This window comes from Primulina huaijiensis, chromosome 17, assembly GCF_012295235.1.
Source record: "Primulina huaijiensis isolate GDHJ02 chromosome 17, ASM1229523v2, whole genome shotgun sequence".
Lineage (NCBI taxonomy): Eukaryota > Viridiplantae > Streptophyta > Magnoliopsida > Lamiales > Gesneriaceae > Primulina > Primulina huaijiensis.
Genome location: NC_133322.1, coordinates 5,571,422 through 5,593,303, shown reverse-complemented (window position 1 = coordinate 5,593,303; position 21,882 = coordinate 5,571,422). Strand labels below are relative to the sequence as shown.

Genomic DNA, 21,882 nt, shown 5'->3' with positions numbered 1-21,882 from the left:
TATCATGGCAACTTGCATAATGCAAACCAAGAACCCTTGAGATTGCAGACGCCATGTTCCAAGAATTTTTTAAAATGCTCGTTAATTGAACATTGATTAAAATGCTCGGTCACTACGAACTATTTTTTTAAAAAAAAGTTGAACGTCGGGGCTCGGAGACCAATTCCTGGTGGAAATATTGACCAAAAAACAGAAGGTTTTAGCTCAAAAAATTCGAAGCTTCCGAATGAATTAAATGCTTCTTGGCAATATATATCTCAATACTAAGCTAGAAACCCAACAGTTAGAAGTAACACTCATTCATGTAATGGAGGCATACCATAAACTTCAAATGTCGGAAGAAACGATGCCAAAGATGGGACGGACAAGTGTGCATAACTATACGTGGGCAACATATCATACACTATTTTAAAAATAACAGTACACTCGTTGAACACGGAAACAATAGCAACCGCATCTGTCATTTTACAGTCCCATCCATCTTGCACTTCATCATTTATTGTCCCTCCAGTTCGAGTTTTGAAGTTAGCCATGCACAAACTTCGTCCATTTCCTCCGGGATAGTGTAGTGACCAAGCCTGTCAAAGGGAATAATGAATAGACTGCAAATTTACCAAGGTAGAATAGCTACATGCCAACAAGAGTTACGTACCCAGGATATGATTTAAATATCATATTTTGAAATCCAGAAGAAGACAGCTTCTCTGAAGAATTCTCACCAAATTTATGAGAAACTACATCATCTCCTGCATTATAGTTAACCAGTACTATTACAGTGTATGAAGGATAGCGTAAATTTTAAAAGTACAAGAAAGAACACTTATTTTTTCCTTTTTAAAGTCAGAAAGTAGCAAAAAATAAAAGATGAAAAACACGAGCTTATGCCAGTTTAGCCAAGTCCTTATAGTAAGTTGGATGTATTGGTGAAACAAAGACAGATTCCAAGTATCCTCGCACCCAGTGATGTTGGTTTAAATGAAAGCACATCATACTTTTTTTTTTGGAAAAACATTTGGAGGGCCGGGTTAAGACAAAGTAACTCGTGAACGTAAATTTAAACTAGTTCTATCAAACTGGATACAACCACAAATCTGCTTAGGAACATCATGAGATAAAAATTTAAAAGTCCATTGAGAGTGAGCTTCTCGTGCCAGAATATCTGCTACAGAATTGCCTACTCTAAAGATATGGGAAATGTCGCAAGGATGAGAATCAAGCAGCATGCGAATTCCAAGAACAATGTGCTCAAGATCCCAAGAAGCCTTCAATGATTTAAGAACTTGAATAAATTCAAGAAACACATATCTTAACCAAAGAGTGGGCTGAAGCAACGAGTTCGTATAAACATTTACATGTATTGAGTAAATCTGAGTGAGTGTAGGCAAACAGGTCCAAAACCAGCTAAAAACCAGTTGATTCAAAAAATTCAAAACTGACAATCTATTTAAAAGATAGTCATGATGCCTGCAACATTGATAGGCTGCTCAGAGAGCATCGATAAGTTGTCAAGGCTGCCTGCTGCTTGGCAGCTTTGGCTAATAGCATTGGTAACCGTTTATTGAATTGGCATTGTTTCTGTAACCAGCCGGTTAAAATGTAACTAGTCCAATCTGGATTGGACCAGATCAACGTTATTTGAAACCGGAACCAATTCAAACCAGTGGTTAAATGCCTAATTAGTAAAATTAAAATAGAATGCCAAACAAATGGACTCCAAGGATAATGCTTCTTCTCTAACTCCCTCTTATAGGCTATAGCTCATCAGCTCCCTTTCTTTGAAGTCTCACATGAGTGGAAAGAAAATCACATCAATACACTGAAATGACAAAAGCAAGGGCACAGGTGGTGAAATTCCTGGTGGGCAGCATGATAGAGAAGGCTTTTACCTTCTATGGAATTATGAATATGGTTTAATACAAAGATGGGATTTAGTGCGAGAAAATCCCTCGCACTATCGGATTAACCATGTCTTCAGGCTTCAGCAGTCACAACTTGGTAGTTAACCAGTTGTCTTAAATTCACTCATCTACCCCAGGATAAATATATTTATACTTGTAATTAGAATCTTGGTAGAATATGAATGAAGGGTATAACACTCAGATACATGGTCAAAGTTGATGGTGTTAGCTTTCCGAGGTTTAGGGAAGAGGTGGTTACCTTCTTTCTAAAAACTCGAGGGATATTGATTACTTTTTTGAACTAGAGGCTTGTGCGCTATTTTATCAAAAATTGTGAATGTTATCCCACTTATCAGAAACAAAAAAGACAAAAAGTATTAAAGAAAGCCTTCAAGAGTTGATACTGAACATGTGGCATCCTTCATGTAATCACCCAACAGACGGGAAAGAGAAACAGGATATTAAAGTGTCTGGTAAGACAATTATCCCTGGGCCATACCTCTACCATGACAAAGCAAAATGGGCAATGAGGCAGCACGCCCTGCAGCCTCTTCCACACCGTCAATTTTATAACTCAGATTCCTGGAAAAAATATTCATAGATTATTTGTCCCATATGTATAAAGAGACGACTATTTTGAACTATTGTCAATAGTCATACTTTGCACAGGGAAGCCAGCCACTTAATCCAACAACAGCACTCAAATTCGCTGAGTACTGGTTGCCATTCCCATATTTTCCATGAGCAAAGCAAGTTGCAGAGTAGAGAGAGGTCGCCGCACCCATGCTAAAGCCTCCGACACCTAGCTTGACTTTAACAAATACCAATTATTAAAATAATATGATCTCACTTGTTATCCTAAATGAAAAATTCATGAGATCGTAAATAAACAATGATTCAAGCAAACTGCAGACAAAACTCAATTTTCATCGACCATGCTGCCATAAAAATGTGATCTCCGAACTTAATTTCCCAGAGATTCCAAAAGTGGTTATTTCAAGAACATCATTGGAGCGAATAGAGTTTCACCGATTACACAAATATTTTACCATGCTCTCCAATAATTCAAAGTAACAATGTGATCACAGTTTTAAAAAACGTACAACCTGCAAGCACATCTGTACCTGAGAATACAAATAACAAAAAAAATAGATATTGATAAAAACATACTGAGAATAATTCAACAGAAACAAACCACAAGGAGAGTCCTTAGCTCAAGTGTTCAATCACAGGAACTTGCTGTGACAAAAATCGAAGGAAACATTCAAATATAACAGCTTCGTAACGGAGTTGCACAGTTTGCAAGTATCAAGAACAAATCATAAAGGAAGAAGTAGCCATATCTCTAGTTGCTCTTGGATGTCTTTCAGTAAAAGGACATGGAACTTAATGATAAAAGCTCAATAACAAATCCAAGTTCGCTTTAGTTCTGATTATTGGACCTGATTATGGTTTTCTACGGAATAGACTGGAAAATAATATTAACAAAAACTATACTTGGAATTTTGGAAAACTAAATTCCACATATGTTTTGGCTGTTTGAAACTCTGAACAGATTTCAAAACCTCTTCCAAACATTATCATGTGTAAATGAGGTCAATCATATATCAACAAGCTAAAAACCAAACAATCTAGCCAGCCAGAAGTGGCACAGTTTGTTCCCCAGAACTTAGATCCTCATTTGAATTAAATCTAATGTGCATCAAATCAAAATGAGAAAAACAGATTTGGCATAAGTTTACTGATAGAAATACATAAATTAGTCATCTGAATAAGTAAAAGGTCAGTTAAACAATACAACTATTACGCAGCAAAAGAATAAGATTTGAGGAAAGCATTTGTATATTTCTGATATCCTGCACTTCAAGCTTCTTTCTCTTTTCTCTTCTTTCTTTTTGGCAGGGCTATAAGTTTACAGCATTTTACAAACTGAAAACAGAAACATGCGCGGAAATTAGAATGCCACTAAAAATCACAAAACGATACTCACTGTTAGGGGGCTCATTAGCCAATAAGCTCGCAACATATGCAGCTGAAGCATCCAAACCCTCCAAATCATCATTAGCATTTTCCGAAAGGTCATTTACGTCAAACCCTATAAGCGAGAAGAACAACTGTAATTCCAGCAATAAAAATCCATAAATCTGACAATGCGTATGATAAAGATATGAAATTGCAGGGGTGTGCTAACATATGAAAGAACATAAACTATTTTGGTTTTGAAAATAAATTTTTCACATAACGAGTTTCGATGATAATCTACTCCGATATTAATATGTTATATTAAATGCTATCATATAGAGTGATTTATATGCATGTCTGTATGTTAGTATAGTATCTCCTATAGCCTTCCTTCTAGTGGTCATTATCATTTAAAGAAGCAGACAAGTGCTACCAGCTTCGATTTAGGTTTAGAGGATGCACAACTTGTGTGAGAACTGTTTTGAACATTGTAGGGCAAAAGGAAGGTGAGGAATAAGATAAACAAGGATTACTCCAAAAAATCTTAAACCAAGCTCCCACTAGTTGTCAGGGGTCTTGGATAACTATCTTATAATATTGTAAACTTAATTTAATAGTGTGAAATGTTTATAAGGCCGAGTCAAATTTTGGGGTCATGCCAAGATTCTGATCTCAGGTCTTAGAAAGAGTAGTTCCATGTTTCCTGAATAAAGTTCAATTCCAGCAGAGAACCCTAGGATCCAAAAAATGTGTGACATGCATTAGTTACATTATAAGCCAATCAACTTATTGTGATTCAGATTGTCGCAGCTTTCTAACTGGAATACTTAAACCAGTATGTTTTTCCTTCTGGAAAGTAAGCTTTGCAATTTATAAAGCCATTAAAACATAGATCACACCATTCCCACCTTTGACAGATTATGTTCACTGTATTTTAAGTCAGTCTGCTAAAGACCTGACTCTGTCAAGTTTAATGGTGAATGTAACATTGAAGAACAAACTAGATAAATGTCCAAGCAAAGCACCAAACATTTGCCTGCTTACACCATAACATTCTGCCTACATTGTACACCTAAAAATGGTGCCATTCCATAACGAACAAACAAACTTACAAGCAGTTGAAGGAAAACCGCCAAATAAAGTTATTGCCTGCTGAGGGGCAGTCGGGCAGATCCATTTTATCTGCATATACATATATATTGTCATAAATGCAGATCCATAAGGGAAAAAAGGAATGTTGAGAATCACAAACTTAAAAGCAATAACGTCTGAACGTTGATTAGAGGTGAATACTACAAACATAAAAGTAAGAATTTAGATTAGCATTACATTTGGAAGCGGAAGGGTATCCAAGAGAGTGGACCAGCTGCAAAGAAACGTAAAGCTGATCACTGATGAGGAAATTCAGAGAAATAACGGAAATGATGGTCATAAATCCATCAATCGGCATAAAGCAACTGAAAGACAAACATGCAAATAACTTACCAGACAATTAATTCAGCAACGCACAAAGTACAGCAAACATAGTTATTCACTGTGTAGGTTTCATCACATTCAAAAACATTTTGACTCAATCTGGAAGTCAGGATACCTTTTTCCTTCTTGAAAATCAGACATCACTCATCAAAGAGAGAAGCAGTGTCTTCCATTTAAAAGAAATTAATAAAATCAAAGAAAATCTGGCCTAACAGGGGGGTAAGGATACTCTTTTCCTTTTTTAAAATCAGAGAACTTAAAATTAAAAAGAGACAACAGTTTTTCCCATAGAAAGATTATGAAATCATAATCAAGCACGAGAACACAATTCCCCATAGACCCTTCATTGCATAACAAAAGAAGAAGAAAGAGATTTTCATTGATTGTATTAAAGTTGTATCTAGTTGTACGTGTCAACAAGTATTCTTGGATTTTTCGGAAAAATGTCACACATTAAACAATCCAAGAGTAGACTGCTTTCTAAGGTAAACTTATAACAATCCCCGTTTTTCAATTTCACTCGTGTACCCTCTACAATCTAAATCGTGATGGTCTACTGGGATGTGAAGGTCACATAAAACTTAAGGCTGAAAAAATGGAAATGGTATCCCAAGCGATCTACTGCCAGGACAAGAGAGCACATTATTTCAACTTGAAAGAATCTAGCTGGCATCGATCCACAAAATGAAGTTATATCCACATAAAAATTCAGGCAGGCTTTATAGCGATATCCATTTTCCCATTATTGTGTTGATTTCCTCGTGTCAAAAGGCAAGAACATTATGAGCAGCTACAAGAATATTTCCCCCTTTATTTATTTGCTAAGAAACTATAAGAAAAACTGAACGCATGAGGAAAAGACGTCATGCTAATGCAACTTGTAAATAACACAATGGCGCTCCATCCTGCCATTCTTTTCATGACATACAAGACTGCCCATCTCTTCATATCATTGGTGGACAACAATTATCTGTCGAGCTTGTACCAAGTGGTATTCATGAGTTTTCATTCATTAATAAAATTATCAAATAGTCTCATGCTTCTTTTGAATCCATAGCTATTCAGTTTTTCTTTTATGGATCTCACAACAAGAAATGGATCTTACAACAAGAAATTTCCCTCCAGCCACCTTTGAAGAGCACAAAATTCACAAAATGCAGTAAATAATCTCCAAATTCATCTCTTCCAGCATGTCATAGAGGCTATCCATCCAAGAAAACTAAAACTCCTCGAGCCCTTTATCAAGATTTTAGTTAACAACTCACTTTCTGAACGGAAAATTTTCCGGTGCTACCTATAAAATTCGTTCCATCTGTTCTTTCATAATTTACAGCAAAGCCACAAATTCTGGCTTTTCCTTATACATAACTTCCTTGATGCCTCCATCATATTCACGGGATGAATACATCCCTCCCTAACATTCCACACAGGTATCACCATCTAACTATTTGATAATCCTCTTAGAGGCAGATTTTTAATATTATCATAGAAAATCAAGTTTTTCAATTATCTGACTCCTTACCTCACAGTTTTGCTCCATTCACAGATGGTATTCTATCATCATTCTCCAACCATAGACCCATCCTTTCCAGAATTTTCTTTCTAATAGTTCTGTCTAATACATCAAGTTCATCTTCATTTGTACTCAAATCAATATAATATGGATAAGACCCAGCATTCAACAACTGAGTCCAAGTTGATCATTACTGCATCTTCAAATCATTATGGATGTGTTCGTGCAGAACCAGTTGTAATTAAACAAAAAGAAATGTTATTTAGACTTAATGGAGATCGAATATTTGGGACATATAATTTCATCTAAAGGGGTGGCTATGGATCCTAAGAAAGTCAACAGCGTGATTTCATGGCCAGCGCCTTTATCTATCAAAGGCCTTAGGGGATTTGTCGGTTTAACAAGATATCATCGCAAATTTATACGGGATTATGGAAAGATCGCTAAATCCCTGACAGAAATGTTGAGGAAAAATATTTTACGTGGAATGGGGAGGCAGTGTATATCTACCCTGGATCAGCAATATTGGATGACTGAACTAATAAGATGAGTTCGAAATAAAGCACCGAGCTGGAAAAAACAATGGGGCAGCGGATGCTTTATCGAGAAAAGATAATGAAGTAGAACTTACTAGTCTTTCAATACCTATGTGGATGGATGTTGCAGCTCTGAGACAAGCACTCCACAATGATCAGTTACTTCAAACAATTGTACAAAAATTGAGTAAAGGAGAAATGTGGGAACATCATTATTCATTGGTTAATGGCCTATTACTATATAGAGGAAGAATACTGCTGCCACCCCAAACAGAAGGGATCACATGGATATTAGATGAGTTTCATCTCACACCTATGGGTGGTCATTTCGAGGCATTCTGAACCATGAAAAGAATCTTCGACAGTTTCTTTTGGCGGGGGATGAAAAGTAATGTATATCGTTATGTTGCTTAATGTAACGAATGCCCAAAGCAAAAATACCAAGCTACGAGCCCAGCGGGGCCTTTTACAACCTCTTCCCATTCCTGAGGCTATTTCGGAAGACATAGCTATGGATTTTATTACGGGCTTACAAAATCTAAAAGGTATGATGTGATTATGGTAGTTGTTGATCGGCTTTCTGAATATGGCCATTTCGTCTTGTTAAAGCATTCCTTGACAGCTAAAGGCATGGCTGAAACATTCACAAAGGAGGTGGTGTAGTTGCATTGGCTTCCTAAATCAATTGTAAGTGATCGAGATCCTATTTTCATGAGTAATTTTTGGAATGAATTTTTCGGATTGCAAGGTACAAAGTTAAGCACGAGTTCCTCTTTTTCACCCGGAAACAGATGGTCAAACAAAAGTTTTAAATTAGTGTTTGGAGACGTATTTGAGATGTTTTGCTGCGGAGCAGCCCAAATTTGGGCAAATTGGTTGCATTGGGCTGAGTTTTGGTATAATACTTTGTATCACTCATCGGCTAAGATGACCCTTTTTGAGGTCGTGTATGGGAGGAAGCGTCCAACCCTCGTACGGTATTTGCCAGGGGAAACTGCAGTGGCTGCCATGAGCCAGGATTTAAGAGATAGAGATGAACTATTGCGATAATTGAAATATAAATTACACCGAGCTCAACAAAGGATGATGAAACATGCTAATGCCCAGCGTCGGGATGTCTCATTTGAAGTCAATGACATCGTGTTTTTGAAGCTTCAACCGCATAGACAACAATCTGTGTCATCGAATCTATCAAAAATTGGCACCTCGGTACTACGGCCTTTTCAAGATAGTTCAAAAAATTGGACATGCTGCTTATAATCTACAGTTGCCTCCGGGGACTAGAATCCACCCTGTTTTTTATGCTTATTGTCTTAAGAAAGCAGTGGGAAATCTATCTGAGGAACAGAGTCTTCCAATGGGTCTGACACTGATCTAAGCTTGGATGAGCCACAACTAATTCTTACCAAACGAATCAAAAACAAAATTGATTTATCAGTTCAGTTTCCTAGATTCAGCCTTGAGGACAAGGCTGGTCTCGAGGATGGGGGTATTGACCCAACACTTGAAGGCCCAATTAGTGAGAATGAAAATCCATAATAAAAAATGTATACACTGGGAGAAACGTACTTTGGTTAGTCGGGAAATAAAAAGGTGGGAAGGGGAAGTTTGTAGGGTTATCATTTTAAAATTTTGTTGTGTGAAACTAGCATTGCTATGGTTTGACTATTTTCTGTATAGAGAAATCATCTCTCTGACTATTAATATTGTATTTCATCGTGTTTTTAATGTTCATCCCAGTTCCTATGAGTTGATATAAATATGCAAGGATTTTCTTCTGTTAAATTTGTGGCTAGAAACCAGCAAACCTAACAGATAACCATAAATTACCTATTCCCATTGTCTCCAAGGCCATGTAGCCAAACAATAGTAGCCTGGTGTTTGCCTTTCGGTCTCACTACATAAGTTCGTCCAAACTCAAATGTTCTCCTAAAAGCTCTACCAGCAGCAGCTGCATTGAATTAACTGTAAGCTTGCCAGATAGTGAAAACAGTTACTCTCACGGACACCAAATCTAAGCATAATTCCGATCTTGTAGAAAGAGAAGATGCAAAAAAAATATTAAAAGATAAATAACACATTACAGTTACAGTTTATTCAGTTACTAAATGAAGCCAGAAAGTAAAAGATTCAAGAAAATTTTCATTTTGAGTAAGTTGAAGCCAGTAAAGTCAATCTCAGAACCGAAGCAATAAAATGCATTTTCTTTTTTAGAAACTACAAATAAATTGTTTTCTTTGTCCTCTTTATTCCCTGCCGAATGGTCAACCATTAAAAGATACAGTCAGGAGGAGAAATTCCATCTTAAGGATTCCAAACTAGAAAGAATCATAAGTACAATGTAAAGTTTCATACGATGAGAAACATTATGGGAACAAAAAAGGAAAACATGAATCGACACGTAAACCAGGTATTTTGCACATTACCATCCTGAATTATTTGCTTGCACCACTTAACTGCCAAAATGTTTCGGTTTGTTTGGTTATGAACTAGGTATTTCTAGAAATTAAATCCTGGAAATGTTATTCAGATAATGAATTGAAAAATCTACGTGTGTTTCATTATGTTTTTTCGCGGAATTTTTTTCCTGCAGATGTCATATCAAAATTTGTTAGATTATATCCTCAAAAAAAAATTGTTAGATAATCTATTTAATTATTGAATAATAAGTGGATTTTTTTTAACTAAGTTAGAATATGATAAAATAAAGAATTATTTTTGGTAAGTAGTGAAAAAAGAAAAAAAAATGATTGCATATGGTAATATGAAAGTCGAATGAAAATATAGTTTTGATAAAAGAACTTGAAAAAAACATATCTAACAATTTCTGCGTGATTGGGTATATGCATTAATAATTGTATTTCCTCAAAACAATACAAAATAAAACCAAAAATACAATTAATAGGTCTCTTGTGAGACGGTTTCAGATGGTCGACCCTACCCATATTTACAAGAATAAGTACTATTTTTGGTATAAAAAGTAATATTTTTTCATTGATGATCCAGATAAGAGATCCGTCACACAAAATTGACTCGTGAGACCGTCTTACAAAAGTTTTTGCCAAATACAATTTATTTTCCCCGAAATATCTTCCCGAAACTATACCCCTCCAAGATCGCAAAACAAACCAAAGGACCCTAAGTGGTTGGATATAATAAAAAAAATCATCAATTCATAGTTCTGGGGTATAGATTTTATTTGCAATATTTGAACAGAAGTACTTGAAAATAGCAATTTTTTAAAACTGCAAACTTATTCATGGATAAGTTTTTAAACATTTCAAATAACTATTACAATCAGTTCTGTTAAGCTTTTATAAACATTAATACCTAAAGCTCACGTTTTAGACCGAAAATTCTTTTGCGCAAACAGCCACAAAATTTCCTATATACTTAATACTCCACTGTAAAATTCCCAGAGTGTCAGGGAAAAAAATTAGAAGATATTTCAGTTGGTAACATCAAATTTAAGACTTGAGAATGAATGGATGACACCATAACCTAACTGGGAGTCAAAAAACTAGTTCTGCACGGAGCAAAACAACAGGAAAACAATCAACACTAACCAGAACCAACGGAAGGGCCAGTAGAACTCATTGTCCTTCAAATAAATACAACTGCAACTTATCTGCAAACACAATATTCCAAGCTTCAAATGCAAATGCAGTCAATGATAATATAATCATTTAATTCAAATTTCCAATGATTGAGAGGCAACCCAGGCGGGATTAATTAAATTAAATCAAATAAAAAAACGAACTGCAGCACACAAGAAAATGTTACGATTATTGAAAATCCAATCCCTAATCTGCACAAAGATGGTAATAAAAACAAAAAAATCTACACCCCAAAATCAATTTAGCAGCACGAGAAAGCTTAGACTAAGGGAAAATCATTGGTTTCAACACAAAAATAACGACGCCAATCAGTACGATTGGATACTAATTTACCTGGTGAAAGGGGAATTTGTGGAGACGGGCGAATCAGAATGCGAACAACATTAAAAAATTTTAGAGTAAATATGACAAATCTTGAGTCGAATATCTGACTTTGGGAGCACTTCGACTTGCAAAATTGTTATTTCTTGTTTTTATTATTATTTTTTACATAAAATATTTCAGAAATATTAGTTTTATTTTTTATAAATATTTAATTTTTTACTTTAATTATTGATTTTTTCTGAATATTCAAATAATCATTTCAAGTATTATTATTGAGATACAATAATTGTTCCAATTAAGAGAGCAATTGAAACATGATACTTTAGTTGTTGTACGAATTAAAAAGTTGGACTTGCATCGTTACCACTATCTATAATTTTTAGTTAAATAACAATCAATCGATCATACAATTATAATTGTTTAACAAATTATTGAAATAATTTTTTTTTGAATGAAATAATTACTTTTATGTATACTTATTTATGTGCGATAAATATCCATAAAATTTAAGTTTTATAAATTATTTATATAAATCACTTAAGTATAAACTAAATATTTAAATATACTAATAGAGTTATTAAGATAATTAATTTTACTATTTCATGTTATAAAAAAAAATCATTTAAATAAAAATTATTAAAGAAGTTGCACGCTAATATATAATATTTCATTGAAAAATAAATACATTGATTTATATAATTATTGTCAATATGTTACTTCTTGATTTTCTCACTTATTTTATTTTCTACTTTTGCATTTAATAATTCATTCATCTTTTCAAAATTCAATCTATAGGTTAGTATTTTACTTTAATATTTAAAATTTGGTCTCTATACCATCAAATTACTTATTTAAAGTTATAATGTATAAAAAGAAAATCCACACAATATTAGTTGAGTAGTCTCCCTTATAAAATAAATACATCATTTGCAGGCTATACAGTTTCCAAATTACTTTGGTTGCTAACTCCCTTGGAAGTTTTAAGGGAAAATCTTAAGGTCCCGATGGCGTCGTCGATCGATAAGAACACAGAATCCTTGCCAATCTTGTCGATGAAGTGGGCGACTGTCAATTTTTCCATGACATCAAGTCTAGGATTTATTAAAATCATCTGCAAAATGAATGAAATATTGTAAGTTTATTTGTTTTGATTGAAAAAAAAAAATGAAGTAAGATTGTATATATTCTTAAAAATAATCACCTTGATTCCTTTGACCTCCAAGCTTTTGCGAACTTCGACCAGAGCTTCGACTCCGGTGTGGTCGATGGATGTCACACCTGCAACGTGATCGTTCGGTTAGTTCATACGTTTATTCGACGATCACAACGTTGGAACAATTTATAATGCTGTATGGATTCTCTAGTGACTGAAATGTGTATGCAATCCTGTTGTCCGAAGAGTGTTAAGGAGTTTACCAGACCTTTTTCCATGCTAGCAGCAGCCAGCAGGTGAGTCTTACCTCCTGCTAGTATGGATAACTAGGATCTAGCCATATAGGTCAGATCTAACAGAACTACTTGGGATGTAAAATCCTAAGTTATAATTAAAAAGTGGGAACAAATACAAAATCATTCCTAGTTGAATTGTTTGTAAAGAGTATATAGCTAGCGTGCGCGCCCGCACACACATATATAGAAGAAAGGTTTCGATTCGCGGTATGTACTAACCTCCAAAGTCGAGTAGGATGTATTCAATGTCATTTTGTGAAGATTTTGTCAAGTCGAATTCATCTCGAACCCATCTCATGATTCTGCAGATGAACACAGAAAATTAAAGCAATACCAAAAAAAGACCACATATAAATGCATTATTAAAAATACCTTTCTTTCATATAGTTGGCATTTGCAAAATATAAAGGTGACCCAATCTGCAGAGCCAGAACCCCTGGAATTGTACTCCCATGCGGATACTGCTCGATATCCCGATACAAATTCGAATCCGGTATGTTCACCAGCTTACATGTCGTAGGCCTTGCTATATACAATAACGCTCTGACCAGGGACAGTCCAACCTATGGTCCAACCAAAACGTCACGTTCCCTATATTATACGAATCTTTTTTAAAATATATTAAACTCGATTTACCGATATGATGAGTCCCATGTCCATGCTTATGAAGGGAACGCCGAGGAACGCGGACATGCATATGACAAAATCGAATTTATCCGTCTTATAGAGGTGATAGTATTTTTCATACTCAATGAGGCCAAGCATTGCTGAGATAATAATGGCCGAGAGAGCAAGCTGAGGAGTGTAGCTAAATAAAGGGGCCAACAATAGGAGGACTAGTAGCATACAAACAGATTGTACAACATTGGCCATTTGTGTCTTGCATCCAGCATTGAAATTTACAGCTGTTTTTGAAAATGGACCTGCAAAAATGTTCCATGTCACATTAATATAATTTATCATTATTTTATGATATTATATACAGTTGAAACGTTTGTTACGATCGCAGTTGGACCTAACTCAATCTTAAAAGCTAGTTCAAGGGGAGAGGATTGTCAAAGTCTATATATGCAACTCTCAGTAACTTTATCCAACCGACGTGGAAGATCTTAACAATGTTTGTTAACGTTCAAGTATATACCTGTCGTTAAGTAGCACGAGGTGCAAGATCCGATGATGTTCATCAATCCATAAGCTATCATCTCCTTGTTACCGTCGATTTGTTCGTTCCTCGCGATCGCGAAACTTCTGCCAATGGCTATGCCTTCCTGTCAAAACTTTCATAGTTCATATTGGAGTTTTTGACCTTTTAAAATGAATGCTTTTGTGTTCAAGGTTAAACGGGGATTAATTTGGTTGAGAAGATCATTTTGTTGGGTAAATTTATGCTTATAAATTGAATTTCATTAACTTTTTTCTAGGAAATAAATTCCTTAAAACACGTTTTCATACGATCTTTAAATAGCCAAGAACTTTAACAAGATAGTTTAAAATTAATAAAAATATAATTATTATTTTGTGTCATCGTGCAATTTTGATATAACAAAAAAACCCTTTTAATTTACCAAATTAAAAATCATCTCCACATTTTCTCCTAAAGATTAGAATCTCTTATTTCAGATTTCCACATTTTATATCTTCAAAGAATTATCGAACTTATCCACCAAATTTTACGACTAAAATTCATCGATTGATTTTGAGCTCTATTACATATTTTAAAATTATTTCATATTTATGATACACGCAACGTGTGTGTCCCGTCGTCCACGGGAATAAATAGAAAAATAAAATATGAAGTGTAATCAGTGGAGATATTGTACTTACCGCGAGTGCTATCATACCAGTGATAATTCCAGCTTTGAGAGGCGCCATTACATACTCGGAGCTAAAGTTCAAACGTTGAATGGAAATTTCATTTAGTCCTCTTTTTAGATGACCCACCTTCACATATTAATAATCATTAAATCATTAAACATATATTGACGACGAATTGTAGCTCATCTGATACCAAGATCTCAAATTTAAGATAATATCTCATATTCGAGACCCATTTATAATAATCTCTCCCCCAACGGAAAAAAATCAATAAACTAATATTACACACATGTACTTTTATGCTTATAAACAAATATTATTCAGACACATATTTACTTTTATTTCAATAAACAAATATCGTCGATAACTAGTAGTTCATTTGGTACTAAGATGGCGAATTTGAGACGAGATCTTGAATTCGAGACTCAATTGTAATAATTTCTCCCCCAACTAAAAAAATCAGTAAACAAATATTGTTAAGACACAAATTTATTTTTATTTCAATAAAGCAAAATCAATTAAAAAAATATTTTTAAGACACGTATTTACTTTTTATTTCAATAAACAAATATCGTCGATATCATGTAGCTCATCCAATATAAAAATCGCAAATTTGATACGAGATATCAAATTTGAGACTCAATTATAACAATTTATCCCCCAACTCAAAAAAAAATCGATAAACAAATATTTTTAGGCCATATATTTACTTTTATTTCAACCACTACTTGAATTAATTAGGTAGAGGATAAACCAATTCCACGAAAAATTTGGTCTCCATATTCAGTAACTTCGATGATTTTATTAAGCCATTTTAATTTCTTAAATTTGGGGATTATTGCAGTGCATGAGAAATAAATAACTGAACTGAGAGGATTTATAAAATATCGAGTTCGAGATTTAATTATGATAAAATTTATTTTTAATTATTAGGAAAAAAAAAAAAGAGGAAGATAATTAAGCAGACAACTCACAGTTGGGATGCCACGTTTTTCCGCATGAGAAAAGTAGGTGTAAAGGCAACCGATGACCACTACTGTCATCGGACCTATGGCTGACACCCAAAATAACTTCGGTTTCTTCTGCTTCTGCAAGAATCACAAATTATGCGTGAAGGAATGTTTACGACCTCTAAAAAAAATAATTATGAATTTTTTCAAATAAAATAATATTTAAATTCAAGTTAAAAATTGAAATTAATTTAAGAGTTTATATAATTTTTTTCGTATAGGAAAATATATACATAACATTCAACCTACCACATATCTGGTGATTTGGAGACAAACGAGGAAAATCACACCAATAATCAGGCACTCCAACTTCCACTGTAAAAAAGATTTGATGTCAACACATTAAGTTGATTTCTTGGCGATTTCATCCGATTTTCGTCGTAGTGTTGACATGACATAATATATTACTGATATGACACCAAACACGCTACATAGCCGGAATCTTTAAATTTTGAACTCGGGGTGAATTAGACTAAAGTAAGGATAAACAAACCTCTTGTCTGTTGTGGAAGATGGATTCAACAACAGAGACTAAGCCAGTTTTAGTGGTAAAGTGCTTCAATCCAAGCATTCCCTTCATCTGCTGGAAGATTATAAGTAGGGCTGTCCCTCCCATGAACCCAAGAATTGTTGAATGCGATAGAAAATCCACTAATATACCCAGTCTGCATCCATGCATTTACAATGCAATATATATTTAGCTAGGCTTCAAGTAATTTAATCGATTTCATTTAAAATATGAGATACAAATGTCAGTTTTTAACAAAACAAAAACGTCTAAAATTTATAAGTTTTAAAAGCCTTTTCGTGTATCGAAAACAAGATGAACCAAAACGGTGTGACCCCGAAACAATAGAGAGACCAAAATGTACGGTTTAGTTATGTATTTTTCAATTTGAAAATTTTCGCCATTCCATCTGAAGTGATTATGTGCATTGCATACATCAATGTCATGTCAGAGTCATGTAGATGTCGCATAGGTGTCATTGCACAAATTTACAAGAATAATATTGCAGTTTTTCCTAAAGTTTATATATTCCGAATTAATTGTTACCTTAACAAGCCCAGAACTGTCTGAAACAGTCCAGAGAAAAGCGTAGCCGTGAACACTAAACTTGTGTACAATTGTATGTTATCGGTCGGGGATACTTTTTCTCCGATGGTCTCGGCGATAAGCAATGAACATGCCGCCACTGTTCCGACTGCTAGATGCTTCGAGCTCCCGAATACGGCATAGATAAGAGGTGGAACGAAACTCGAATCTGTACATGCATGATCAGCAACAATTATTCAAGCCATGCATGCATGCAATCACATGCATATTAATTTAGAAAATCAATCAGGCCATATATTTAATTTTAACAGAGCAAATATGTAATAAGGATTCGATCGGATCGTAAAATAATTTAGCAGACATTTTTTTTATCTTTGTAAACATATGATCATAATATTTTAATTAGTTCTTTAATCTTTATCGATTCTGATACTCTTGTTAATAACTAATATCCGACAATTAGTCCTTGTTTCTTTCACTACCTAATATAAGTCAATTAATGGCAAATTTTGATTGCAGGGATAATATTATCTTACAATCGATAATCACATATATTCCATATATATTTAAGGTTTTGATATTACAACAATTAATTAAATATCGTAAGTTTTATCCATTTTATACGTAAAAGTTTCAAATTTCATCATTTAAGTATTTTGGGACTCTTTTTTTTATAGTAGAAAAGACACGAGTTTGAAAGTTTTGGGTTTAAAATTCTTTCATCCTTAATAATTCCAAAATCGTTTTCGTAGTTCTTATTTCCAATACATCAAAAAAAATGCCTCGATTTATGGATTTTAGACATGTTTAGTCCCCAAGATACTTTAATTTATAAAAATTTGGTTGGAAAAAGCTATCTAAAATCTATTTCTGGATAACATTTACATAAATAAATTTCAAGAAAGATGACAATGTGATCATGAAGACTTACACAATCCAATAACAGGAGGAAGTTTGGCAAGATTGGCGTAGCTTATTCCTTGCGGGATCGCTAAGCTAGCGATGGTGATACCGGCGAGAAGATCGTACTTGAACAAGCCAAAGTTGTACTTGGGGAGCCATTCGAAAATGGGAACGAAATATTGGATTTTCTTGATTGTTCGTCTCTTCAATGGCTCGTTCTTGAATTGGCGAAAAGGGTCGTCGGGGATAAAGGTTTCCTTTAGCTTTGATTTGAGAACAGTCCCGAAGCTTCGAGGGGCATCAAAGTTCACTCTACGAGGATTATCATACGATCCACCACTAATCCCTGCCATGCCTGAACACNATCTTGTATATATAGTTTTTGAAAAAACAAGAATCCCAATAAAATTCTAGATACAATTCATATTATATATATTATCTCAAATTGAAGAATTCGTGTACTGGCTGAATTTTATTGTGTGTGCAGGAGTGGGATATTTTATATAAATTAAAATTCTTAAAATAGGAGAGATTTCTCGACGGATAATCATATTTTTTGAGAATTTGACATATTCATACAAATCGTGGATGAGAAAATCATGGTAAATATACGATGTGGCGTAACTGGTAAAGGTAGGTGAAAATGGGATTGTATTTGATTGGAATTTTTAAATTGAAGTATATCACAATTAATGAAGGATGTATGAGGTTGAGTTTTCCTTTTAATTTTAGAGAAACTTTGAAACTTGGATTTCATATCACACTTTTTTTTTGAGATATCTGAAATCTATTTTCAATTATTATGAGATTTTAAATATAATTGAATTGGATTTGTAGTTATCCAAAGTAAAGAGAGAAATAATTTTTTGGGTACATTAAATTTTCTTATTTTGAATTTTGGTTCACTAAGTTTTTAAAGTTTGGTTCTGATGTACAGACTTTGATTTCTTTGGGTTTCAATCATATTTCACCGCAGTGCTGAAATAGTGCTGGCATGACATCAAAAAATTCTGATATGACATCGAAAATTGTTGATTTGTCTGATGTCACGTCAGGAGTTGAGTCAAAATAGCCGAAAAGTAAAAGTAAGAACGTCAAAACTAAATATAAAAAATTTAATGGATCAAAACTCGAAATCGGACATATCCTAAGATAAGAGTAGCATCTAATAAACCTCTTGTCCAATGTTTTTACAATGTTATGAAGAACTTCGAGACATCATAGCTATTCTCGAGTTGGACGAATTATACGAAACGAAATGAGCTCTTTCAAATAGGTTCATTACCATGGCCCAAAAGATGATTAATCCGGTGTGGGCTACATGAGCTCCAATTAGTTTACCTGATAAATTAATAAGAGTCCTTACCTTATTGTTTATTCTTCTTCAATTATTCTTAGTTTCTGCATTATCTAATTGTGCTAGGCACATTCACCTCTTTATCTTTTTATATCCAACTTTCAATAAAAATATTTTATTATTTATTCGACTCATATTCCAAAAAAAGTAAATCTCCATATAAACTAAACTAGATATGTACATTGAGATACAAATGCTTCTAAGTTCATGCAATGGTTGTACAAGGACCATATTGTTTTTTCAAGTTCATCTCTTTTTAATTTTTTGTGAAAAAATTTATTATTTCTTGGGTTCCTTAAAAAAATTATTTCTTATACTTAAAATTTTATTTTTTTGATATATATATGATTGTTTGGATTTTGAGCTTTATTAAAAATATTGTTTTAGTATTATTAAACATTTTTTTGTTTAAAAATATAGATATAATTATATTTAATTATATGTGTGTTGTTTAGATATTAAGCTTGGAAATATATATTTTTTTATTATTTTTATACACATTAAAGGTCCTTAGAATTTAAAATATATGATTTATTATATTATATTATTATTTTATATAATATAACAGTTTTCTGATACCTCCCGATTGAGCCGGTCCGACTGTTGAACTGTTTTTTAATGTAGACCGGTTTGATCACCAGTCCGATTATGAAAACATTGTCTTTATTTAATATGAACCAATCCCAATACCTTGATTTATAGTAGCGATACACCTATATCATCGACTAATACACGACCAATTTATGTTTGGATAAAAATCCTTTCTGGCATGATCCCATTTTGAGGATTCACGGAAATACAAAAGATAGTACCACAATCTGTTCGACATATATCAATGTGTTGAACTATTTCAACAAGCCTGTGTTTGAATAGATAGTATTTGATCTAAAAGAAGAGGAGAGCGGAGGGATCGAGGGAGTGTTTGCAACATAAAAATAAAGTTATAATTTCGTAAAGAAAAATATAATAATTGCTTTTTTTTTATACGTTGCAAACACTCGCTAGGTTGATCGCAAATCCAAATTACTAAGAAATCGTGATTCCAAACGAATCAATCAAATGCAAATTATGGGAATGAAGAAGAAAAACTAAATCAATTCCAGAAACAAAATATACATAATAACAATCAATTATTTCATTGAAAATTAAATTAACAAAAATCTTAACAAAAGAACCTGATATTGTCGATGGATGAAGCGTTAAAGCAATATACGAAGCTTGGCCAATGACTGGTAAATCTTGGAGCTAGTTATCCCACATAAACACGATCGATAACACAATAATTTACCAAGATATATATTTCCGCTGCCTATATATATACATATATTCACAACAAAATTATTTATAAAAATACTTGTATATATATACAGAAGCAAGAAATGAGAATTAGAACAGAAGATAAATTAAAGGATATGTTCAGACGAACTAATCCAAAGGAAAACTAGAAGAAAAGGGTGGTTATAAACAATTTTAAATGGTAAAAACAGATCAATTAATTGTCACCTTTTATTTCATAATAGAATTAATAATTAGTAGTCAGATACTTGAGAATAGGAGAGTCAATGGCTTTAAATTCGGAGATGCGAGCAACAAAATATGTGCTTCCAATTATTATTCTGCATTTATTTGGGAACAGTTTCCATGTATCTGACGAGGATTAATTATGTTTTCATGCATGCATCCCATTTGTTCTTTTTTTTTTAAAAAAAAATTATATATCTTGTGACTATAAGTCTATATCTATAGATCGACGGTAGCAAATATATATCCAACAATCCACATTTATTATTATGCGTATAATACGTGATTTTTTCTATGGACCTCATATGTGAGAATAGATAAGGATTATTGGATGCAACCTCACACATTTAATTATCATTTTTTTTCTCATTAATAATTTATGTTTCACTTTCAGCTGAATTTAATTTTTTTTACTATTATTTAAAAAAAATCTTGTGTTACTGATTCTACATTTCTATGAAGGTGACATTTATATTTTCACCTCTCTTTTTTTCTCCATTTATTCAAGTTTTTAGAAAGTATTCCCTTCAGTTCAAATATATAGATTTATTTATTTATTTTATATAGATTAAGAAAATCATTAGAAAAACAAATTTACAGACAAATTTTCTGTTTTATTCCTATGTAATTTATTCAAAATATAATGCATATTTTTGATGACTTATTTAATAGGGTTATATTAGTTAAATCAAGAAAATATTCAAGTAAATATAAAAAGTTGATTATATATTTAAGACCAGGGGCAAAACCATTTCAAATAAATTCTAATGTGTGATATATAATAAATCTAATATGTTAACCAAATATACAAACAAATAAGTCAAAAGATAAATATATATACATATATTATATAATATAGTGTAAATAAAATAATTCTTTATGAACATGAAACTTATCTATGTAAATTTATTATATATTGAATTGGTTTAAGCATCCATGTTTTATGACGAAAATGGAAAATAATTTCTTAACAAGATTATGAAAAAATATACACTTTTAGAAAATTATTATTTTTCATCAACTATTTTTTTCATACATTCATCAATTCCATTTTTTCTTTTTATGCTAAGTGCGAACAGTATTATTCATTTGACGCATATAAAATTCAAAATTTCAAATCCTTGATATAGATTATTAAAACAAAAAAGCGAGAAAAAACTAAATAATTCATAAAAATTCAATATCATATTTACTAATTATGTAATCTTATACCTCACAATAAATACTAATTAGTATACCTCGCAATAAATGTCATCAATCTTTAAATAAACATTTTTTAGAAAATGGCATGAGAATAGAAATGAAAATTTTATTATTTATTTAACAATAAATGCTTTTTTATATGTATGCTTACATAGAATTTTTTTTTCCATAACTAAAAGAGTTTATAACTAAAAAACTAATTCCAAAATTCTACCAANTTTGATCACCAATTTATAATATGTTG

The 21,882-nt window shown here is 32.9% G+C and overlaps 2 protein-coding genes and 1 long non-coding RNA gene across 3 annotated transcripts; 1 reads left to right on the top strand and 2 right to left on the bottom strand.

Moving 5' to 3' along the window:
* Positions 1 to 299: 299 nt before the first annotated feature.
* Positions 300 to 11,316, bottom strand: LOC140962750 (uncharacterized). Its single transcript, XM_073421720.1, has 9 exons — positions 10,952 to 11,316; positions 9,216 to 9,336; positions 5,190 to 5,226; positions 4,973 to 5,042; positions 3,889 to 3,993; positions 2,559 to 2,709; positions 2,398 to 2,480; positions 653 to 746; positions 300 to 578 (listed from the first exon to the last, which is right to left on the bottom strand). Exons 1-9 carry the CDS (start codon positions 10,980 to 10,982, stop codon positions 497 to 499), a joined length of 774 nt encoding a protein of 257 aa, XP_073277821.1. The 5' UTR covers positions 10,983 to 11,316; the 3' UTR covers positions 300 to 496.
* On the top strand, positions 3,144 to 3,685 carry LOC140962751 (uncharacterized). Its single transcript, XR_012172609.1, has 2 exons — positions 3,144 to 3,296; positions 3,545 to 3,685. It is a non-coding gene; the product is annotated as an uncharacterized lncRNA (long non-coding RNA).
* Positions 11,317 to 12,134: 818 nt separating the features above from the next.
* Positions 12,135 to 20,324, bottom strand: LOC140963383 (probable sulfate transporter 3.5). Its single transcript, XM_073422686.1, has 13 exons — positions 20,090 to 20,324; positions 17,586 to 17,912; positions 16,655 to 16,862; positions 16,094 to 16,265; positions 15,850 to 15,915; positions 15,565 to 15,678; positions 14,600 to 14,716; positions 13,917 to 14,043; positions 13,412 to 13,698; positions 13,148 to 13,338; positions 12,995 to 13,077; positions 12,528 to 12,604; positions 12,135 to 12,437 (listed from the first exon to the last, which is right to left on the bottom strand). The coding sequence occupies exons 2-13, from the start codon at positions 17,908 to 17,910 to the stop codon at positions 12,261 to 12,263; spliced, it is 1,944 nt and encodes a 647-aa protein (XP_073278787.1). The 5' UTR covers positions 17,911 to 17,912; positions 20,090 to 20,324; the 3' UTR covers positions 12,135 to 12,260.
* Positions 20,325 to 21,882: the final 1,558 nt, after the last annotated feature.

Excerpts from the sequence above, each read along its gene's own strand:
- LOC140962750 (XM_073421720.1), bottom strand. The coding sequence starts at position 10,982 with ATGAGTTCTACTGGCCCTTCCGTTGGTTCTG. Across the intron at positions 9,337-10,951 it reads TGGCCCTTCCGTTGGTTCTG|CTGCTGCTGGTAGAGCTTTT; the intron begins GTTAGTGTTGAT and ends AATTCAATGCAG. Across the intron at positions 747-2,397 it reads TTTGCTTTGTCATGGTAGAG|GAGATGATGTAGTTTCTCAT; the intron begins GTATGGCCCAGG and ends ACTATAATGCAG.
- LOC140963383 (XM_073422686.1), bottom strand. The coding sequence starts at position 17,910 with ATGGCAGGGATTAGTGGTGGATCGTATGATAATCCTCGTAGAGTGAAC. Across the intron at positions 15,916-16,093 it reads TCTTCCACAACAGACAAGAG|TGGAAGTTGGAGTGCCTGAT; the intron begins GTTTGTTTATCC and ends TCTTTTTTACAG. Across the intron at positions 13,339-13,411 it reads ACATGGGACTCATCATATCG|GTTGGACTGTCCCTGGTCAG; the intron begins GTAAATCGAGTT and ends GTTGGACCATAG.